The sequence below is a fragment of the Chionomys nivalis genome, chromosome 16 (assembly GCF_950005125.1).
Source record: "Chionomys nivalis chromosome 16, mChiNiv1.1, whole genome shotgun sequence".
Classification (NCBI taxonomy): domain Eukaryota; kingdom Metazoa; phylum Chordata; class Mammalia; order Rodentia; family Cricetidae; genus Chionomys; species Chionomys nivalis.
Genome location: NC_080101.1, coordinates 49071987 through 49096853, shown reverse-complemented (window position 1 = coordinate 49096853; position 24867 = coordinate 49071987). Strand labels below are relative to the sequence as shown.

The window sequence follows — 24867 nt, the reverse complement described above, 5'->3', positions numbered from 1 at the left end:
ACTGACCAGATTAGATGGCCTTACTAAAACTTAATGAAAGTATAAAAGATGAGGCTGTATTAGTTCTAAAGCAATAGTGATGGGATGAGTAAGTATCCCTATAGACTGTGTTGGTGGTCCCTTCCAAAAAATAAATTTATACATCATTGAAAGTTATTATTTTGCTTATACAGTAATGGGGACTTGAAATGTAAAATGACATTCAGGATATTTACTTTTTAAAAGTTATAGTAATTAGTAATGCTATAGTAATTAGTTTTTTGTTACTGTTGTAAAATACCATGACCAAAGTCAACTTAAGGAAGAAAATTTATTTTGGTTTAAGTTTACAGAGGGATACAATCTGTCACAGTGTTGACATGACAGTCTGACATGGAAGGTGTTGCATAGCAACAGGAACAGGAAGCAGACAGACCACATTTTATCTGCACACAGGAACACACAGCAAGAACATGCATCCTTAAAGACTGACCCAAATGGTATGTGTGCCTCAGCATGGTCCCACTTCCTAAGGACTCCATAACCTCTTAAACAGCTCTGCAAGCTAAGGACCAAGTGTTCAAATCAATGAACCCATGAGGATCGTTTCTCATTCCAACCACCTTAGTAATATATCACATTTGGATGTTCGTTTTGCAATCATGAATAGCTATGAAGGTTGGGATATGATAGGAATCCTAATTTTCTTGGAAATTATTCATGATTTAAATTTCCACAGATCTCTGGCATGCCAGCACTGTTCCAAATTTCATGCTGAGTAATTGGGTATAAAGACAGAAAAAAACCCAAGTCTTAGCCCTCAGGTTCCAGTTTGTTGAAAGAACCACACACAGGAGCAGGTTACACAGACACTGGTCTACAGGAAACATGTTCACACGCTTTTCTGTCAGCTTTATGTGATAACGCTTTCCACAGGAAACCACACTCGTGTATAGCTACTCATTTAGCATCTATGATGCTATATATATTTTTCTCTCAATGTTCTCTGTTGCCTGGAAGCCTTCAAAGTAAACATGTATATTAAATTACTCACATTTTCCTTTTAACTTCCAAATAATCAGAGATTCAGAAAGTGATGTTATCTGCCTTCATCTCTTCCATAGAATAAGATGGTAGAAATGACTTACTAAATGTTGGGTGGAAACAAATGTCTTTGCTGGTTTACAGGATCAGCAGAGGCCTGAGTAACAGTCTGAGAACATGGTCTGTCCAAGTGGTTGGCTCATTCTTTTTCCTAATGTTTAGTCAAGACAAATCCATTGTCTTAATTTTGACCCTTACCTCAGAGCTACAAATAACATGAGATAATGGGAGGAAAACATTTGAGTAAAATGTTCATAACATGAAACTGTAAAACTTGATGTCTTAATAATAAAACTCATATATTGAATATAATGGCCAGAAATAAAACTTTATATTTTCCCCCCTTTAGGGCTCCTGTAAAGTTTTTCATGCATTTGCCTGTATGTTTTTCTCTTTTTCTTGTCATAATATTATATACACTGTCATCATATTGTACCACTTATGAACAAAACAAAACAAGAGACATTATAGCTCCCTTGCTATTATAGCCCTATGCCTGCAGGAGAAAATTCAAGTCATTTAGTGGGGATTGCAAAGACTTCTCTCTGACCTCTGTCAATCTGTTGAGGGTCCATCATTTTTGGGGTTTTCTTCCTACAGAATGAACCCCTTGATGAGAACAGTTCCATGATTTCTATTGGCCTCAGAGAAATCCGTATTTCTGCTGTGTATCTCTCTGCTTGCTCAGAATTTCCATGAATTCCTCTACCCACAGCTACTGCACCCACATGGAACAATCCACAGACTCTTAGACAGTCTACTTCAGTCTTCCACGTGCCATGCCGCTCTTTGTATTTCAATTACTCATTGAGCTCATTCCTTTATGACAGCCATGATGTTTCTGCATGCATGGCTATTACATGCCTATCTCATACTCAGATTTAATTTTTGAATTTGAGGCATACATAGATACTTCAGATTATAAAACTGGTCTAGCTAATCATTTCATATAGAAGGGGCTTCTGTGTTGGCATAGATCCTATGTTCTTCTTACAACAACAAAGAAAAGCAAGCAATTCTTTACCATGTGACTAATATACCATTTCCAAGTTCCTGCATGTATCTCTTCGGTATTTTTTATACTCTCTGGACAGTTTTAATCAGCAGAACCAAATTTCTCATCCTATACTCTTTACCAATCCCACCCTAACTTACAGACTTATACGCATTATAATTTACAGGATACATCAAAATTCTTTCTAACTATATTAATGTGAAATTCTCATTAGAAGACTGAAATTTCCCTTTCCCCCTATATTCCTTTTCTGTGTCGATGCCACTCCCTCCACACAGACATATGGAAATCATCTTAGTCTCCACCAGGTCCCTCACCTTGCTGGTATCATCTGGTTCCATCTGGATTCCCGCACTCTCATGTTTGACCTCCAGCTCTAAAGATGATCTGCATTTCTACAACTAACAACCAGCAGAAATATTTCAGAATGCAATCTTATCACATCTGTTTCCAATTAGTGCCCATTCTCATTGCGTCCACACTCAGTCTTTTCATAAGACAGCTCCAATCCATCACTCAATGCCATGTGAAGCCGCCCACCACTTTTTCTATGAAGATGTGCATCCTCTCTTCCGGGTGCCTGATCAATCCTAATATCGCTATACCATATGGGTCTGTATCTGCTTGACTTTTGTTTTTCTTTCTACTCTATTTTCTTTTTACTCTGGTTTCCACATTGTGGGATTCCTATGCATAAGCTTGGTACTGCATCATTTGGTTTTGTGTTTGACTATCTAGCATAAAATGTAGCATAGTCAGTCAGAAACTGGATATAAGAGCAAAATCCTCCAGCGGTGCTATTATCTAATTATAATTGTATTTAATGGGTAAAGGCATTTTGCTTAAATACTAACAATTCCTTACTTTACCAGTGCTTTTCAACCCCCTCTCTTTTCATCCATGTCTCTTCATCAGAGCCTTATCACCCATCTTTCTAACAATTATGAAAATGGTCAAGTAATTAAATTCCCCACAATGGCACATTTTATGATGAGTCCAAGAGGAGGAATATAAGATAAGCAGTTTTCTTTTCCATTCATTTGGTGGAAATTTAAAATTATATTATGATAGATGTATTTTAGTTTTGCAAAAAAATGAATGCAACATATTTGCTTTCTAAGACTTAAAGTAAAATATTAAATGAGTTATATTTAGAGCTAGTCATCAAAGTTATATTTGAAGACCCTAATAACATGAAGAATAAGCAATCATCTAATTCCACGTAAGTCAGGGAGTACATGACCTCTGAAGAGACAGCTTCATTTTGGTCTGTGTTGACTCAGAACAAGAGTATGCAAGGTTAGTGCAGCATACCCCCCCCCCGCCTCTTCTTTTTACATTACTAGTATTCAGAATTCATGAAAGATGACAAAGATGGCTGCCAGTGTCACAGAGGACTAATTTCTGACCCATGAGATTTTAAGCATCAGGTTATGTTTCATGTAGAAATTTTCCACTTAACTTTTTCTCTAGTTATGTGGTCATTTTTATTCAGCTGGCCATAATATCAAGGTCGAGGGTATTTTTAAAATATTTCATTACCATCTGTTCTCAATTCTGTCTTTCATCTCTCTTGCCAAGAGCCACGCTTGTCCACTTCCGGGCTGTTTATGCCGTAGGTACCTGGTTGAAATGCTCCAAAATTCAAATCCCGTAGCACAATACAGCATATCGGGAGAGAAGGGATGTGTACTACTGTGGGCTGAAAACTAAGCAGAAATGATAAGGGCGAAAGTCGCAATATTCTCAGAATACCAGGGCCTCTGAGCTTCTCTTTGGGAAGCTGATTGCTGAAGTCACATTTGTCCAGAGATTGTTGGGGGGCAGGCAGCATGTGAGGACACTTAATGCATTCTAACAGCCTTCGAAAGCAAAGTGGGGCGCTCTACTTACCTGCAGCGTCCAGGCAGGCATACAGCAAGAAGCACAAAAGAAAAACAAAACAAAACAAAAAACACACAATAACAGCCCTGTCCTGATAAAAACACCTATTTTCTGGGATAAGCAATTTCATTACTGTGTCTGATACACAGTAATCTGAATATAGGAACATTATGAAATGGTCTGTTAGTCATTTCTTTAAATGCAGAGAATTTTGGTTAAAGTTTTGGATATCAATATTAGAATTGGCTTTTTCAAGGAATCAACGAATTAGGCAATTTAATTTACAAGAAAATAATTCATGAATAAAAAAGGTAAATAGATATTTTTCACTATAAAATTATATGCCTAAAACTGTGCTCCCTAAGAAAATCCAAATATAAATAGGTAGCAAGATAATTATAAAACACAAAAACTAACAAAATTTATTTTACAATTTAGGGCAAAAAAGTACTTTCAGAAGTAAAATTCAGGGATTACATAGATCCAAGACATCCTCTCCCACCATGAATTTATTAATGCAGTGGAATTCAATAAAATAAGCACTTTCTCATTCATATTTACACATTGTAAGATGCAGAGATGACATATAAGCACAAGCAAAAAAAATTTAACAACTTGGGTTTGAGAAAATTTATTACAAGCATTCTTATTTTATGAGAAACCAAGCATAGCTCCCTATCAGCTGATAGGAATGGGCTTCTGTAGAGGGAGTGTGTGCTGATAGAGATAGAGTGACAGAGATAGAGGAGGATGGCTGGCACCAAGGAAGCACGTCTTAGCCATGGCACAGAAACTCAATTGACTTCCATGGGTCATTCGGAGACAGAATGCATTGTACCTAACAAATTACATTAGAAAATGTGTTTGGTTAAAGAATCCACAGAATTTGTGGTTCTCTACAGAAAATTTCAATATAAGATTGACCAACGTGGAGAACAGAAGCAGCTGACCAATGACTGTCCTCATCCATGGAGCCTTGTAGTCACGATCTGCACGTGTGGTCCTCATCATCAGCGGGCTTCAGAGATGCTGCATGTTCTCTCCCATCCCACCACATGCTCCTGAGCGGGATCCTGGTATCTCCAAAGCACGTCATGCTTCTTTCTTTGATTCATATGCTACATGCAATCTTAACAACAAGGTTACAAAAGGTCCTTTCAAACTCACCAAGTTTGCACTCTTAATAAATTTCAAGATGATAATCAAGGAAATTATAGAATCATTTCTCATAAAATTATCAGTAGTTCTCATATTTTTCTCATTAAAAAAACTTGCTTGTGTATAAAATCAAAAAATGATGACCCATGTACAAAAGAAAAAGATCACCAGATGTGGTAGCTCATATCTTTAATCTCAGGCCTCATAAGGCAGAGGCAAGTGGATACCTTGAGTTTGAGGGCATACTGGTCTACATAGAGAGCTCCTGGAAAGCATGGGTTACATAGAGAGATCTTGTCTCAAAACAGAAGCAACAAGAAAAAAGTTAAAGATCATTCACAGTACTGTGGAAGGCAGTGTATGCTGATAGGATTGGAGAGGATGATGGCTAGTACAGCTGAACCTGGTAGTAACTGCTGGAGGGACATTCACTTGACCTATAGAGGTCATTTGAGGATGAATCCAATTTTGTTATGATACATGTTTAAAGACTAGATCAAATGCTTAAATAGAAAAACAAGAGGACATCCATAAGCCATAATGGAAGAATGAAACATAGGAAGGAAATAGCAACAGAAAAATCTGAATTCAAATGTAGCATGTGACTAGACATTAAAGCAAAGTCATTGTATTAACAGTACCAATGGATGTTATAACTATACATCAGAGTTGTAGGAAGACCCCAGAATGGAATGGGATAAAGAATTATCAAATGGACATTTTTTAAATTTTTTTAAAAAATAAGCTGTTATCATCATGCAGAGTCAAAGTTATAGGAAGACAACAGCCATCATCCACTGTGGCATCAGGTAAATCGGTCCAATAACTCCAGAGAACCATGGCAATTTGAACCATATATAAGATATTTAAGCTACATGAGTCAGAAAATTCAGATCTCTGTGTATCTCTTTAGGAATGTGTGCTATGGAAGCTGAAGAGACTGCCCATCAGTTAGCAGCACTTAGTGCTTTTGCAGAGAACCCAGGTTTAATTTCCAACATCCACATGACAGTTGACAGTCATTTTTAACTCCAATTCGACAGTATTCAAAGCACTCTTCTGGTCTCCACAGACAGTGTACGTACTTGGTGTATATGCATACACAATGGAAAAACATCCAAACACAGAAAAGAAAAATAATAAATATTTAAACAAAAAAGAATCTGTGTCTCAAGAAATATCACTTGCAATTTAAATAGGATTTTTTTAAAAGCCTAGAATTATTTTGTACGATACAGAGGATTTAAAATCCTTGGCACTTGCATAATAAAAACCAGTAGCAATCCTAAATGAATTTTTTTTTGTCAAATAAAGATACTGTCACACATTTACAGGCCCTGGATTGGACAATACACCTCTGGTTAAAAAAACTTATACAGTAATCAAAGTATAAAGATGGAATTGGATAAATATATTTTATAATATTTTTTCTATAATATGCAGAACATCAGTCATGCTGGAAGCACTCAGTGTACAATTATATGTACAGCACATACATTTCATTGTAGAAGAAACTACTGTAACACTATGTATTACAGTATGATGCTGTGTGTACAGATCTTTTTAAAGTGTGAATTGTTATAGATCACCCTCCATGCCTGATATAGTGGAATAAAAGACCAAAAGCCTACTTGGTACTGTCACTATTTCCAGAGAGACCCGGAGTGAGGAACTGGAATTAGAGGGACGAGAGAACTGACTGAGATTTCTTTTTCTTAAAAAATTTCTTAAAAATTATTTAACAAAATTTTGACATTTATAAATCTGCCAGTGAGTTCATTAGACCTGGTTGACCGTTTTTCTACAATCTTGTTTGTGTGTGAACTAGTTAATGATAGCGTTTTCTTTAAATGCATTTGACCAGGCTAGGAAGACACAGTGATATGTCAGAGGGAAGAGAAATCACATGGAGAATCTTGTCACAATTGGTTCTTTGAACTAATGTCTCCTAATTGCTGATGAGAAATGACTACCTTCCTGGAACCATGGTACTAACTGGTTTTAGCTGAGAATGAGAGGGGGTTGGTAAAGAGTCCAATGGAAGAAATTATTGAAGTAGATTTTTGAGAAGTCAGCAAAATGAATCCAGAAGAAAGACATGTAATAGAAAAAGCAAATTTTGTACCATGTCTGTTAGTAGAAGGGTATGTTAGTAAATCCTAAGAAACTCTGACTTTAAATATAAGTGAAGTTCTGAGTACTAAAATACCAGGTCTAATTAAAATTATAGAAAGCAAACAAGCAAAATGGAATGGACTGGAGGGGAAAGTAACAAGTGTTTAAAATGTCATTCTTATTATGAAGAAGGCTAGAAGTAGGGGTCAAGTGAACTTTGCTAAATTATGTTAAAAGTTAAAGACTACAAGTTAAATATATGAATTCTACACAGTGAAATGTTTAAGGGAGAAAAAAGAAAGAAAATAACAAACGTTCACTAAAATTTCCCTTGTACCACGCACCAAGTACTGTTCCATGTATGTTTACTCTTTCAGCCAGCACAATGGTTCTCTGTAGGGCTTAATATGTTGTAGATGAGGTGAATAGATTATACCTGCATATGTGTCTGTGTGGGTGCACAGTACTATGGCCTGTTACATAGAGTGTACCTGTTAAATAGGTTGTCGTATAGCTTGTATGCTTGTAGAAGCTATGCAACAAGAATACAATAGTACTGTATAACAGCACTGTAAAATACTGTTCTCCTCCAGAATCTTAGCAATGTGTGTGTGTAAGCATTCACACTACTATACTATGCTTGCTACATGGATTATGCGTGTGCATGTGTATCTGGTGCACACACAGTTCCATGATGTGTTTGTTATACAACATTTGGGTAACAAGGGCTACGACCTTTTCCAAATCACTGGATCGCTCTGAGGCTCAACTGCAATAGAGTGATGTCACTCACCATAAATGAGTATTGTAAAAATTAAATTTAATCAATCATGTAACCATTAAGTACAGTAGCCAACCCTTATTTAAATATGCAATTGTATCCATTTATATCTACATATATATTTTATTTTCAACAGAATTATAAAATCTCTAATGCATTAGCTTTTAAATGGGGGATTGTAAATTCATGTATATGGATGAGTACCAGTCTTTGTGTGTGTGTATGTATGTCCACATGTATGTAGGTGCCTGTAGGTGAGGAAGAGGTATCAGATTCCCTAGAGTTATAGGCAATTGTGATGTGACAGACATGGGCTCTGAGAATCAAACTCGAAATTCTGTAAGAACAGCAAGCACCCTTAACCACTAAGCATCTCTCTGGCCCTGAAGCATTAACATATACTTTATAGGTCTGTAGATATTTTCTTGTGTTTTTTTAATATTCTCTAGCTCTTTTATCTTACGAGGCACAGAAAAAACATAATAACTAAGTTAGTCAAAAAAAGATTCTGTGAAAATATTAAGCATAATATATTAATATTTAATATAGTATTTAATTTTAATATAATACCATATACCTTTTAGCTATCCTGACCAAGAAAAAATGTTTGAGAAATTTTTAAATATTAAATTGAGAAATGGGAGATGATAAGATGGTTCAGCCAGAATGAGGGCTTGTTACTAAGTCTGAGGCCTGAGCTTGATCCTGAGACTCTACACGGTGGAGGGAAAGAACCCTCTCCTGAAACCTGTGCTCTGTGGCACATGTGCACTCTCTGATAAAATAAATGTAAAAATAGTTTGCAAAAACATCTGGAATAATGGGCTTTTACTACTAACCTTTGAGAAACAAAAGGCTTATTAGGAAGACTACCCAGAATAACCACATGATGGGGGGAGAACGTATCTCTAAAGAGCTGACACATTCATAATAAAACACAAGTCATCAAAACTAACACATGAAGAAACAAACAAGCAGGTCTTCAAGCAGATAGAGTAAGCTAGGAATTTAGTATTCTATGTACATCAAATGGCTTTACTGAAGAATTCTGCCAAATATTAAATAATAAATATCGATGTTTCACAAACTCCCAAAATTAAAAGAATGGAGGAAATGTTTGCTAAATCATGCGATAAAACTAGTAATGTATGACCCAATGCAAATAAGGACATTAAAAGAATATAAAAGTGGTATTTGTTTTAGATACAGACACAAAAACCTCATCAAAATGATGACAAATGGATTTCAGCAACATATACAAGATTTTAGACTTATCAAATATGGCTTTATCCCAGGAAGACAGAGTTGATATAACAGATAAATATCAGTGCATATTTCCGGGTAATAATATAACAATTAAAATCACATGCTGACCTCAATATGTACAGAAAACACCAGAACTTTAACATATTTCATAGTAAAAACATGTAAAAAATGATGAAAGAAGAATACAGTGAGAATAAATTTTCAAAAGACAGTGTTAGAGGACTCACACCTTCCAAATTGAGATCTTAGCACAGAAAAAAGAATGAAATCAAGACAGTGTGGTACTAGCATGAGAAAAATTCTAAGTCTATGCATCTCAAGGAATTCCGGAGAGCATAGTCATTGTGAAGATGTGGAGTATCACAATAGATCTTACACTTCATATTGACTTTGGGTCTGGTGAATTGTGTTGTGTGTGATTATGTGAAACTTCTTTACCATATAAAGATAACCTCTAGATCAAAAAGTAAAACTGAATTTTCAGAAGTAAATCTGTATATTTAGGGTAAATTTACATTCAGCAAAAATTCCACATGAGTTCAATGGAAAGAAAGTATCTTTGTTTAACAATTGGTGCTAGAACCACTCAATCTCCATAGCAGAGAAAGGAATAGAACAGATGTGGCATACACAGTGAGTTTGACACGGAGCAGACAGAGTCTTATATGAGATGTGAGACCACCAAGAGAAATATAGATAAGAGTTTATCTTTAGATACGCTGTCTTGGCTAAGCTTGGTTGTGTGAACAGCACTTCTGAGATTCAAGGTCAAGAAGCACAGGGTTGCTGAAAGAGGGAGCCTCAAGCTCAGAACTGCAAAACACTGCTGACTCCCAATATCTTATTGAGCTCTGCATTCTTAAAGTCTTATCTACCACAGTTCACTTTATCTAGTATATCATGTCTGTCTGTGGAAAGCAATTATGAAGCAACTGAAAGACAATGAAACAAAAGCAAACCCACCAATTTCAAGAGTGTAAGAATCAAAATCAGATTCCGATATGGCAGGATGGTGGGTTACCGACTTTGTTTTTAAATCTGTAATTATTACACTAAAGACTCGAATAGATAATTTAGTCACAATGCAAGTATAGGTGTCTAGTATAACGATGGAATTGTTGGCTACCATACACATAGGAAGAAAAATGGAAAAGAATTCTGATGGTCTTATTAATAGACTGAGCATGGGCGCTGGGCTAGAGAACAGGTCTTCAAGATGCAGAATTTATCAATAAAAGCTTACAAAATAGAAGAGCATGGAAAGAAAAAGAATGGAAAAATAAAAAAAGATTAGAATGCCCAAGAACTGTGGAGCAACTGCAGAGAGAGAGAGAGAGAGAGAGAGAGAGAGAGAGAGAGAGAGAGAGAGAGAGAGAGAGGAGAGAAAAGGGGAAGAACAAAGGAGGGAGGAAGAGAAAAGAAGGAAGGAAGAAAGGAAGGAACAGAAATGATATTTGAAACAATAATGATTGAAATTTTCCCCCGAGTTAATGTAAGAGAGATCTGAGAGTCTCAGAGACCACTAGACAGTCTGAACACCCACAGCATTATAGCTAGGCGTATTGTATGCAAAGTGCAAAAAGCTAAACTAAACTGTGAAACTAGAAGAAAAACATAAAATTACACTCAACTTGTCAGAAATTGTGTACACATCAAGAACAAGAAGCGAAATATTTAAAGCTTTTAAGTGGGAAAAAAACAACCCCTCCAGACCATAATTCCATAATATATAGAATTGATTTGTAATAAAAGTTCTAAGACAATAAATATAATAGGAAAGAAATGGAAACTAAAAATAAAAGTAAATAAATAATTAGAAGGAAAAAAGTCTCGAGTAAAAATGAAGAAAATTTATTATCAATAGACATACTTTTTGATAAATGTCAGAAATTTTTCTAGGATACAGAAAATGATGTATATCAGAAACTTCATTTATTAATATGTAAAGAAAGGGAAAGTAGTGGAAAATAAGGGAGTGGAAGAAAAATAAAGCCACACACTTTTGTTAATATAGCAGATAAATTGTTCAAAATAATAGTAGCAATGTGCTTATGTGTGTCTCTTTATACACACATATGTGCAAATATACAATGAATGATGGAAGAGGCAGAAATGAAGAATTATGGTTATTTTTTGTATCATAAAGTACTAAGTTTGCCAAGAATACAGTATAGTATAAATTAAAGGTGACTTGCTTATAATAGGAAATTGTAAACCCTGATCTAAATCCTAAGAAAGAAAAAGACTACAGACTCAATAAGAAAGGGGAGAAATTGAATCTCATAAATGTTCATTTGAAAGCAAAGGACTGGGACAGGAAAGATCAGCCTCATTTAATAACATTTGCTGCTCTGCCAGGACATGGGTTCACTTCCCAGCACCCACATGGTGGCTCACAGGCATTGGTAACACCAGTTCCAGTGGATCCGATAGATTGCTCTGGTATCTGTGCATACAAGGCATCAACACAGTATACATACACACATGATGCGAACAAACCATAATGCACATAAAATAGATAAATCTTTGACAAAAGCGAAAAGCAGGAGACAAGCAGAGTATACGTGAACAAGACTATGTAAACTCAGCACTTGGGCAACTGAGACAGGAGGATTGAGAGATGGAGGGGAGCTTGAGCTACATTGAAAGTTTCAGGTCAGCTAGAGTAGTGAGACTGACTCAAAATGCCCCTTTCCCAGCTCTACCCTTCCAAATCCCATTAACAATGAAAAGAAAACACATAAAACTAAAAGCAAACAAACAAAAGCAAATAGAAAACCCAAGAGGTGGAAGAAAAGTTGAAGACAATAAGAATAAAAACTAAAGATAATTCATACTTCATAAGCCAGAATGGTGGCTAGTAATACAATCACATCAATCATTACTTCAAATCTCAGGATCCTAAATTACACCTAATTAAAGATCAAAGTTGTCAGCGTTATCATAATATTCTCATGTTTGAATAAATATAGATACACAATGCATTATTATTAATATACATGAATACAGAAAGACAACCCATACTGACCCCGATAACAAGAGAGATGGAACAGCGATATTACAGGCTGATTAAATGTCAGAATAGCACAGAGAAGATTTAATAATGATGAAAGTGTTGATGTTTCACAAGGATATAATTACCCTTAATATTTATGCACCTTACAACCAGCATTAAAATGTGCGAGGTAAAATTGGATTGAATTCCAAAAAGTAGAAATGAATCCACTCATAATCAGAAACTTAAAATCATAACTTCACTTCAGAAATGTCAAATGTCCAGTTTAATTTTGGCTCTCTATATTATGCTATCATGGTTTATTCCAAGTAAGAATTAGTGCTTTTTAGAAGTACAATGTGTGATGAAATACAGAGAAAATATATGTACAGTTTTGTGAGTTGGACACATCTATGCATTAAGGTATAAAATATTTTCATCACCCAGGAGGTTTCCTTGTACCAATATCCAGTCAGTCCCTCGTACTCTACCATTCTGATCTATTGACCATTAAATTACCTGTTCATGAATGTATTATTATTAACTTAAATGAAAGTCTAATCACTGGTTTCATTTGCTCAACAGTGTTAGTAAATGCTTTGGGTCACTCACAGTTCTAGAGGCTTAAGTGTCCAGGATCAGCATCCAGTTTGCACATACTCACTGTCTATGCAAATATCCTACCCATCATGTGTACATGGAGATTGTTAGAGAAACTTTTCTGATAACATATGTTAATCTTATCTAATTAGCGCACACCACATAGGAGTCCATTTAAAGTTGATTATTTCCTAAGAGAGTCACATCTCAGGTTGCAATAACATTGAACTAGGCTATTAATAACATATAGGTGTCTGGGGACAGAACTGAGTCGATGGTAATGAAGATCATCCATATTCTTGGATGCATTGCTATTTCCACTTCCTATTGCTGACTATGCCACAGCTGTTGATGGGAGCACCAAGTGACTGGCACTTGGATGGTTTTCTACCGAGAATATTTTCAGTAGTTTATTTTTTGACACAGTACAGCTGTGAGAACACGTTTTATTTCCCCTGGAAACCTGCAGGGAATTTTAGATCAGTGGGAAAGAACATATTCAACTGTATAAGAAACCATCCAGACATGTTCTCTAAAGACTTCTCAGCGGTGCTTAAGAGAATTGACCACTCCATTCTTGAGTGTTTGCTATTTGGTCTTCAACTTTAGCCTGCCTAGCTGGAAAGATGTGGTGCTTTGTGTTTTAAATCAAATTTCGCTGGTGGATAATGATGTTGCGACATTCCTTGCATGTTGCTTACACATTTGTCTATTCTGCGTTGTCAAGCTTTGCTTATTTTTCTTAGGTTTGTTGTCCTGTTACAAAATTCATTTGTGTTGGTTCTGAGTTTTGTGGGTGCAGGCTTTGACAGCTGTGCTGTTGGTATTGCTCCTGGCTACAGAGTAGAAAGCCTTCAACACTTTTCTTTTCTCTTACTTTGTGAGATGAAAGTCATAATTTTAATGAGTCACAGTTTGTCAAGTTTTTATTTTCTCTTTAGTAAACTTTGTGATCTCCAGGTAAGTATTACATAGAACAATATTATGAATTCTAAACTTTATTTGAGAAGATTGAAAGTCTGCTTTTATAAGTGGGACTCATATTTATCTAAAAGTCATTTTTAATGTCATAAAGTAGTTTTGAATTTATTTATTTTGTCACTTTTCTCTTCCAGCAGAAATATTTTAAAATTGTTTTCTTCCTTTCTCAAACCACCTTCACTAAAAGCTAATGGGTCATATAAATGTGGAGGTTTCCTCCTTTTCCTCCTAGCCCCAATGAACCCACTAATCTGTCCTTACACCAGTGCCTAACCATCCTAATTGTTGTGGCCTTGGGGTAATCTTGACACCAGATGCTATAATTACATAATTACATCCATATTCTTCTTTACTTTTTATTATTTTGGCCACTATAGATCATTATTTCCATATAACACACACATACCACACACAAGCATGAACACACACACACACACACATACACATACACACACATAGTCTCAGTAGATATCCTAGGTTGGTCAAAATTGCAATCCTCCTTCCTCAGCCTTCTGAGTGCAGGGCTACAAGTCCAGCTTCTTTTATTTTATTTGATAGAAATACCAAGTGTTTTAACCTTTCTTTCTACAAAACACTGTTTTCTCTAAGGCATTATTTTGGCTTTTTCCTTATCATTGTGTATTATTGGCTTGTTCCTATTTACCTTGGATGGCTTTTTGTTCGTGATTGTTTATCTCCCTTTGATATTGTCCCCTGTTTATGATGAAATAGTTGACTTTAATTTCCAATACTTTCCTAGACAACATAGCTTTCAACTCAGAAAGGGAAAGAGAAAGGGAGAATAGAGGTAAGGAGGGGATGGGAAAAGAGAGGAACTAAGAATATTAATATCAGAGATGGTACAAGATCAATAATGAACAAGTACAAATTTTCTCATCATGTCTTCTTTATTTTATAACCAAGAACTTACTTAAATCTTTGGATACTAAATAAATAAACACTCTTAAATTAGATTATAAACACAAATATTTGTATTATAACACCATTAAGCTTTATAATAATAACTCCTGTTTTAAGCATTTCTGTAGGAGAATCCAAGTGTCCACGTATACTACTAAAGGAATATTGCGCTTTTGTTTTGACTTTTGCTTTTAAATGTATGTTCTTAGAGTTCTCTCTGTGTCTGTCTCTTTGTCTCCATCTCTCTGTCTCTCCGTCTTTCTGTTAAAAGCTCTTGTGTGGGACAGTAACCCCTCTCCCATTTTCAATTTCTCTTATCAAAACAAAAATGAAGTACCTCAGAGTTTGTCTGGTCCTCTTATGCTAGACAAAGATAGACACAGTCTTCATCTTAAACTACAAAACACACTTTTAACTCAGCTTCCAAGATATAGGACTCAGAGGATATTACAGTGTTATCAATGCTATTTGAGAAGTTTCAGGTCATAAATGTCAAAAGGAAGATAACGGTATCTATTTAAATCTTGGGTAGGAAAAAAAACCTCCTTCTTTCTCTCTCCTCTTCCTCTCTCTCTCTCTCTCTCTCTCTCTCTCTCTCTCTCTCTCTCTCTCTCTCTCTCTCCCACACACACACACACCCACGGGGGGGGGGGCTTACATATATTATAGGATGCCGATTCTCTATTGAGAGAATTATAAAACATTGTGCAATCTGAAACAAGGTAAAGCTTGGAAAGCTTTGGAAACAACTGAGTTCTCTAAGCTAGTCTCTCAATGCCAGATCTCCATTCTCATCATAAGGTGAGGTCCCCACAGGACCTGTGGTCTGTCGTTCCACACCCCAGATGCTGTCTTTCCATGATATAGAACTGCCAGTGACCATGGCTATAAATAATGGAAGCAGACAATTTGGTAATAAAACCTAAAACAAATGAGAAAATCATACCAAGATTTTTAGCTTTGGGTACTTTTTAAAATAACATGAATATTCACATTGCTGGAAAGAATTGCTCAAATTATCAGAAGAATTTGAACGTGCTCTTGCTCTTTTATAATAATGGTATTACATTTATTGCTAGGATTTGATCGAAAGTAGCAGGGAAAATAAACTTATGTTACGACTTCAGAAAGTTGTCAGTACCCATTTAGAAAGTATTAAAAGACCAACATCAAGATGACAGCTTGTAGAAATATTTCCTTAATATATGGAGACCTAAGTGTTCCTGCAACCTCCCTCCCCCACACCCTCTCTCCCTCTCTTTTTTGTTCTTTCTAACAGGAACTCAATTTCATGCATTAAAAGGGAAGAAGAAAAAAGAACTCACTTAAGAAATTACATGAATTTTTCTAGTTTATCTGTTGGTTGAGAACTTTCTCATGAGTTATTTTGCTTAGTCTGTACAAAACCTTAGCTCTCATTTTTATTAATCCCATTTTTCTAGCAACAATTCTGCGGGATACTCCTGTTTTCAGATTCTACCATCTGGAACAGCGGCCAAGTAATCAACAAAACTGTTTGTACACAAAGCGCACACTGTTACTACTAACTCCATACTCCGTGCTGCTCCTGAGAGTTAATTCCCTAAGCTTAAAGTGAATTTCGCTTTACTGTACTAATACCATCTTACGTTAATACTTTGAACCGCACAGTCTCTAAATGTCAGTAGTTAAAATAGCCCATTGAACCCCTACTAGTGATGCTTGGGAAAATGAGCTTTAAAGACATTAAAACTAAGTAAAATCTAAGATTTCTAATATGGGCAAAGTCACCCACATCAAGAGAGACATTCAGCTCGGTTTTGTAGAAAGGAGCTAGGTTAATAAATGTAATAAAAATGATTAATCTTCATGAATCCCCATCAGAGTGCCTTCATATCCCTCTCTATACTCTTTGGTGGTCTTTTACTTAAAAACTTTACATCAATAACTGGGGTATTTATTGTTGTTAAGGATATTTTTCTTTTGGAAATTTAGAGAATATTATATTTGAAAAAATAACATAATAATTTTAAAAGAAATTTGCTGATAAGAACACTTTAAATACTTGGGATTCCCAAAAATATACATAAAAATATACATAGTTGTTAATGGTTTTTGAAGAAAGTTTTATTTAACAAGAGCAACTGTCTGGGCAAATATTTGGCAAGTTTTGTGAACATTCTTTTCAGCTTTCCATGTCACTTGAGGATTCTGTTTGAAAATGACTAGACACATGGCTGGGCATATCATGATATAGAAATTTCTGGACAGATTCTGTTAGCTATAAAACCAGGTTTGAAGAAATCAGAAGAATTACAACATGTTTTTAATAAGCTTTGATTTTGACATTAAACTTCAAGCAAATGCTAAATTATTTACAATTCATTTGTATCAACTAATAAAAACATAACAAAGTTGTGATTCAGTGGATTTTCAAATAAGTCTCATATAAAGCAAAAAGCTCAAATTGCTAGTACATGAAAATAATTACTATGACCGAACAAATCATCTTGGAATACCACATCACCATATATGAAGTATTTGGAAAAGGAATAATATTTAACACTAGTATAAAATTTGGTTGAATTTTTCATTAATACAGAACCAAAATTGTTCAAATATTTTCATATTTGTCAACATAACTTGAAAGCAGTATTAAATTTTGTGTATTTTAACAACTTCATTACTTGATCTATGAAAAAACATGAATTACAGTTCTAGATTCTGTTTTTTTTAAATATTTATTTACTCTTATGTGCATTGATGTTTTGCCTGCATGTATGTCTGTGCCAGGGTGCCAGATCCTCTGGAGCTGGAGTTACAGACAGTTGTGAACTGCTATGTAAATGCTGGAAATTGAACCCAGGTCTTCTGGAAGAGCAGGCAGTGCTCTTAACCATAGAGCCATTTCTCCAGCCTCAGTTACAGATTGAATTTGCTACTGCATCCCTTTTCTATTCTTTCCCATGCTATGTCTTTATTAGTGTGAACTTCTGCATATGCACAAAATAATTTTGTTTTCCTCCTATAAACCATGCATTATAGGAAAAAATAAATCTAGCAATCTCCTCTGCATTCTAAATAAGTATCAGACATCACCGCCTCTGCTTAGCAGATGGCAGGCTTGTGTGAGGTCACCTGTTCAGCCTCTATGCCCTTTCTTTCTGAGTATTTCATTGGCCCTGAGAGCCCCGTATCTTCCTGTGGGTAGGCATTGCTGCCTAGTTAAAGAAAGCACACATTTTCTTCTGCCTCCAGTTACATAAAACAGACAGGGGTTAAAAAAGAGAGCTTGGTTTGGGAGAAGAGTTTTGTACATAAATCCATGTCCTTTTTTTCAGTATTCCTGTCATCTATGATGGAAGAGGAATGTGTCACTTTCTGAGAATATCTTGCTACCCCATGTCTTTGCCTGTGGACTAGGGAGGGCACGTAGTGTCAGCAGCATTCTAAAACTAATTGCTAGTAACTTGGAAATTAGTATAAGATTAAAGATCAACATAAAAGCAAAAATGACAAAACTGGCAAGAGGCAGCCTGAAAAATGTTTTGGTCTTTAGAAGTAGCACACAGGTATCTAACCATGTCACCTACAGCACACCACATGGTGGCTCACACCTCACAAAACATTTAGTGAAAAGCCACAGCACACGTATGAAAAATACATTAAATGCTGCCATTAGTAAGTAACAAACCATGCATGTTTTAGTCCAAGCAATCAATATATATTAAGAAAAACTACACACAAATAACTGGAAACAGTTTTCCCTTATTCAGAAATTTTCACCTGAGGTGAAATCAACATTATGAACAATTTGTCTATGGGTTTAGAATTTGTTGGCAAACTACTAACTTTCTTCTCCTGGATCAATGCATTTTGTTAAGTGACTGTTTCTCACAGACAGAAAGTGTAGCATTTCTCACATGCCATGCAAGTGCTATCAGGCGGTATATGTATATGTTTTGTGGCATCTTGTATGATATTTATTTAAAGAGCAATCTCCACCTACAATATCCATTGCTATTAGCAAAAATTGATATCTCCGAAAAGAAAGAAAAAACCCAAAAGAATGAAGAGAATGAAGCATGCATAGAATTTCAAACACAAGACAAATTAATCTAGACAGTAAAGAAGGAGGGTAGTAGCACTTAATGAAAGAAATAATCTTAGGTTTTAATTTAATAAAGTAGAATCTGAAAGCAATCATTTTGGGGGGATTTATGCAGGAATAAGCACAGTCACTCTCAAGTCAAAGTATTCACACTTCCAGTGTTCCTGTACAGTGAACAGGAAGCAAGGCAGGAGATACAATAACAGTAACTATGGGAGCAAAGCTTTTCAGCAAGACCTCTGGTTCCAGAGGTCATTTTAAATGAGTGTGGGTGACTCAGAAAGCTTTCTCATGAATGATCGACTCTCCTAACTTATTGTACATTACTTTTCTATTAAGGGTCTTAGGAGTTCGATCGATTGCTTGCAGTGGAATCTACTGAAGTAGTGGGGAAGGTATTTTTACTGAGTAAAACCTGCATTCATGAGCACATTCAAATCTAACGAACAAAATCCTGGGTATGGGGAACACTGACATCTTGTTTAAAGGTGAACCCATGGATTCACAGGCAAACCAAATCATGAAAATCAGCACCCGTAATCCAGACTTGTCTATTTGTTCAAATTTGAGGTATTACACTCAGACCCACTCTGTAAGCGATAGCTACACACTTTAGAACTAAACCTGTTAAAACCGAATGAATGGCTTGAGAGACAGAGCATGCCCATCCACTTTCCCACAATATCCACCCTTATCTCTAAACTCAAAAGATCAAATAGCTTTTTAAAGTTAAATATAAGGTAACGTTCCTCATGCTGTTCATTATTCTCACCCTGCAGCAGCACAGTTTGCTTTGTGAATGCATGTGCTGGAAGATATTCTAAAATGGCATTAAAGCTGAAGGAGTTAAGCACAGTATTAAAGTCCTTGGTCCACACAGTGATGGTCTGTCATGGCACTGGCACAGGCAATGATAACATAGAAGCCATTTGAAGTTCCTACTGGGAAGCCTGGATGCCAACACAGGAGCAGACGCATTCTACAGGGGAAATATTTAGCATGTAATAGATAGCTCACACAATTTTAGGATGTCTTAGGTTTTTAGTTGCACTGGTTGAGTTAGTGAAATTATAAAAATCTATTTGCAGCTCTTCTATACGGTTTAGTTAATTGTGGTGATCAGCTGCAAAATAATTAATGGAATTTGTTGGAATATTATATATGTAAGGATAAAACCTACTTGAATTAAGAACGTTTTATTCAATATATTCAATACTAACCTGAGTGTTTTAAAGTACAATATATTTTATCTATAATTGGAACTAATTTGCATTAATTTACTTTTGTACTATACTGAAAGAATTAATATTTTAAGCAATCTTCAATGTAATATTGAAACATCCAGTGGTTTAATGTTTGAAAGTCCTCAGAATTTCTATAAAGAATCATTTTTATAAAGATGTTGGTTTATTTTAAAGTAACAATTTAGCTGCTATTCTGACTTGTCAAATAATCAATTCTATAAAGAAACAAAATTGGAGAGGCTTGTGTTGACTGTCTTCTCTGTTTCTGACTGGCTTGCAGATGTCATTCAAATACAGGCATGTAGTTAAGGAATTTCTAAAAGACATTTGGGACCTCTTTCTTTTAATTCTCGTGCCACAGTGGCAGCTCTATCTCTCATCAGATGCAATGCCCCATTCTTGTCTTATAGCAAATTTCTGATAGAAAAAAGACTCCAGTTTAACCAAACACATGAGAGTGAATGTTTATTTTTCCAAAACCTCATCACAGTGCAGAAGAATTGGCTGAAAGAGCACCACACCTTAATGAGTCTTTCTAGTAGGTTCACTTTACATTTCACTAACGAGTTCATTTAGTCAATAGGATATTATAACCCTAGAAACTGCATTCAGCAAGGACTGCCACTCCAGTTATACTTAACTGATCTTAAAACAAGTAAATTCTGTTTATAACAACCACGTTTATTTGAGGCAATGGAAAGTTGATTTAAATTAAGTTTTAAATTTATATAATTCTAAGCTAAGGCCCAAAAGTATAACTAAGTATGATTAATGGTTTTAGCATCTCTGCAATACGAATTTTAGGTATTTCCCTCTGTATCAAATCTAAGAAGGCCCAAATATTTTATAATATTCCAAACTAAAGTGTATAATACAGTAGTTGTATCTTTAAATTCTAGTTTTCTTTGTTTAATGAGTATAAATTGGCATAAACTACATAGAAAATGATCAAACAAGTATTACTGTTATAGTTATAACATGTTGATAAAAACATGCAGTTTAGGGGAAATGGGATGGCATTCGCACAGCTAATGTCCTTCAGTAGCTCCTGAACTTTTCCTTGAGGATAAAGGAAGAGAACCTACAGAAGCTTTGGGGAGCTTGTCTGGTCTCACACCTTTTTTGAAAAACTCTTGATTTTAGCACATGTTTAGGAAGTGTGATCTCTGTTCACTTTAATTACCATGTGCCAATGTAATCACCAAAATAATTGAGACTGTCTTATGTTTATGGTTGAAAACTTCATCATTTGAGGTGAGCATGAGAATGTTTGTCATCTGCATTTTGTATATCTAGAGTCACTTTCAGAAATACTTAAAATTGGTATCTCTTTAAAGCTCAACGTTCAGATACTTCATTGTCTGATAGATAATATTAACTTAATGAGGAGTTATTTATCCACTAAGAACTTATAAATAGGATTTAAAGTAGTCTGGTATAAATTAACATAAAGTGGATCTTAAAATATATTTTCACATGCTTAATAGATTTGCAGAATAAATGCACAGACATACAATCAAGCAGCTGTGAATATATAATCAGCATATATTAACAACACTACATTTCCATAAAGACAACAACAATAATTAGTTTTTATTTGAATCTACTACTTCCACTAAAAGATTTCCCCCTTAAGCCACCAATTTTATTAATGGGTAATTCATTTATATATTGATATTGGCTAAGAACCATATTTTTACTCATTTACAGATAACTTCCCATGCATGCTACATTTTCAGCTAATTTTATTATGGCATAGATAGTGATAAACTGAACCCTTAAAAACACATTATATCAAACTCTACAACATATTGTAGATTCTCAAAAGATATTTTAAACACCAGTATCTGTTACATCTTAATAATGATTCTATGCCTAAATTTTGATTTTCCATAAATTTTTAAGGTATTAACATTTGTGTTTTCTTCAGGTGTATGCAATCACATTTTTCTCTTGAATCATTTCTTAAACCAGGGCAACTGCACACGGCATTATTGAAGGCTAGTTCTGTATGCTTGAACATTTCCTGCTATCGTAGGAGCTCTCATCACTCAGAGAGTAGTGACGCCACCAGCCACCAGACCGAAGCTGTGTAAGACCCCATAGTGAAAGTTTTCACTATTCTTTATCATTAAACCTGGTCAGAACACAGGTTAAATATCTACAGTGAGAAGATGAATGAATGAGAGCCAGTTGTTAATGGCTTATCACGAGGGAGACATCTAGACCCACCCCTCTGGTCTTCATCTTAGAAAGCTAGACATTTGTGAGGAGAGCAGGGGAAGTCTAGAGACAATCAGCATGCAGTGAGCCTCCTTAGAGTCCCTTGATCAATTCTTTTGCTGTCATTGACCAGCAGGAAATCCACTTACAGGCACAGTCACCGAAGGTCCATTGCCTATCTGAACAAGCCCCCAGGAGCCTGCCTACCCTCCCCTTCTCAAGCTTATACCTCCTTGCTCTCCTTGACTAAGCAGAGGAACCAACTTTTTCAAACAAGCTTGCCATGATTCCTGCCCCCACTCCTGCACTAAGAGTCCCCACTAAAGACAGCTGTGATAGCACAGGTAGAGAATAAGGTGGAAGTGATGAGTTTAGGTTTTTGACCTGACTGCAAAATTCCTACAAACAGAAATGATTTTAATTTATGTCCTAAGATCAAAGTCTGTGTATTGAATGAAGGAAGGAGGAAAGTGCCATGGCAAGATCGAGAGGCTCTTCCACGTGCATGATTTGTAAGTGCTTAAAAGAAAACAAGGTCCAATAGCATCTAATGAAAAGTGTCATGATACAGTCTCCTTAATTCTAGACTCAAGGTAGGCACGAGACCATTAGAAAAGATCGACTGAATGACACCCTTGCAGCTTCATGCATGGAGACCTATAATCTCTTATAGAAAATAATTTACTGCTGTAAACATTCATTCCTAGAAATATGGTCTAGACTTTTAAATAAAGTACTTTTTCTGTGCATTCATATCTGTATGTAATTACATTATTTCTTCTCTTTTCAGTTTAAATATAATGGTATGTTATCATAAAAGCATATGCAAATTGTCCCAATTAATTCTATATCATAGAATAGAATATTCTAAATAAATAGAATAAATTTTATATAATAGAATAGCATCACTCAATTGAAAACACACCATTTTACATTTGGATTACTTGCACAGAAAACTTCATGTTCTTCTTATGTAAAAATGATTTTCCAGTCAAGCATGGCAGTGCACTCCTTTAATTCCAGTACTTGGGAGGCAGAGGCAGGTGATCTCTGAGTTCCAGGCCAGCCTGGTCTACAGAGTGAGTTTCAAGACAGCCAGAGACACACAAGATATCTTGTTCCCCTTCCCTCAAAAAAGTGATTTCCCAAAATGAGTTTCAATTAACAATTTTTATGAATAAATTTCTATTGGAACAGGATCACATACTTGAACTACCAAAAGAAAAAAACTATATTTATAAAAAAAAAACTAGATCCACCACATGAACAAAGGTTTGTGAAGGTGCTGAGTCTTTGAAGACATTAAAATGTATGCAGAACTTCCTATCAGTTATGAAAAACATCAAACATCAATTTACTGCCAACATCTTTCAATTTTACGATATTTTTCTAAAGTAACCTTACAATCAGAGGGACTTGTTAGGAAGAGGGTGTATTTTAAAGACAATAGGTGTAATCAAAAAAACGAAACAGACAGATTTGCATTTGATCACAATTGCACACGGAATAAAGTTGGATGTAGTCAGTGTGTGGAGCTCTGCATACACCGAGCACATAGTACAGTCTAGGGAGTGTTTCACATGCGTCCAGGGATTCAGTTTGGTTCTTACATGCAACTTCATAAAGGTCTAATGGAAAGAAAGTGTACCCTCAAGGGCTCCCTTTGCCTTAGACGAAACTACTCGAAACGTTTAAAATCCCTCAATTCCTGCACACTTTTACAATGCCAGAAAAGAGGAGAAAGAGAAATGATTAATTTTTAAAATTACCCAGCAACTCCATTGCATCGTCTTCATTGTCAATGTCATCTTCTATTACAGATGGGGTGGGGCTGTGGACAGACTCGAAGGAATCCTGGGAAAGCATTGCAGCTAGAAGTTTCTTATGCTGCTGCTGCTGCTGTTTTAATCCTTTCGTCTTGGGCTCCATCTTTAAGCTGAAGAAATATTGATGTGTTAGCTGTGGCCGGTAATGAAAATCTACTGAACTAATGCATTCTCATTCCACTACTATATCACATAAACGTATCGCATATTGCTTGTTTTCCCCCAGGATATAGAAAATAGCATGTTTCTGACACACTCCTTAGTACTCAGTTCATCCCCCAGTATGGAGATGCAAGTGTTTGCCCTCCCAGCATGAAGTGTTTCTTCTGATTGCTGCCCCATGACTCGGATTCATACTTATCAGCCTTTTTGATCCTGCAGGAGCTAGAACATCTAAATCATTCCCTGATTTCAGCAAGTGTATGTCATGTAAGCCACAAGTGTTAGAATACGGTTGGCATCTTGTTTTATTCATTATAATCAAAACCTACTACTTACACTCATAGCTTCCTCCCTCCTGCTGCTCCGTGACTCCCTATGGTCACCTCCTCTGTTTTCCTTCCCTCTCAACTTAGGGAACGTTTTGCTGGACACAGTTTCACTAGACTTATGGTCCATAACACTTTTGGTGCTTCCCTTTGCTCTCATATTTTAGATGAAAAATCTTTTCCTATTCTAATGATTG

At 35.7% G+C, this 24867-nt stretch overlaps 1 protein-coding gene across 4 annotated transcripts in view; it reads right to left on the bottom strand.

Moving 5' to 3' along the window:
• Positions 1-24867, bottom strand: part of C16H8orf34 (chromosome 16 C8orf34 homolog) — a 371793-nt gene that overhangs the window by 201193 nt on the left and 145733 nt on the right. For 3 of the 4 annotated variants that reach the window (XM_057790534.1, XM_057790535.1, XM_057790536.1), the window contains one exon: positions 24126-24292. In XM_057790534.1, the coding sequence (XP_057646517.1) occupies positions 24126-24292 (167 nt within the window). Of the gene's footprint in view, positions 1-16895; positions 24293-24867 lie in introns of those variants that run through there. The other variant, XM_057790537.1, reaches the window with a different exon arrangement.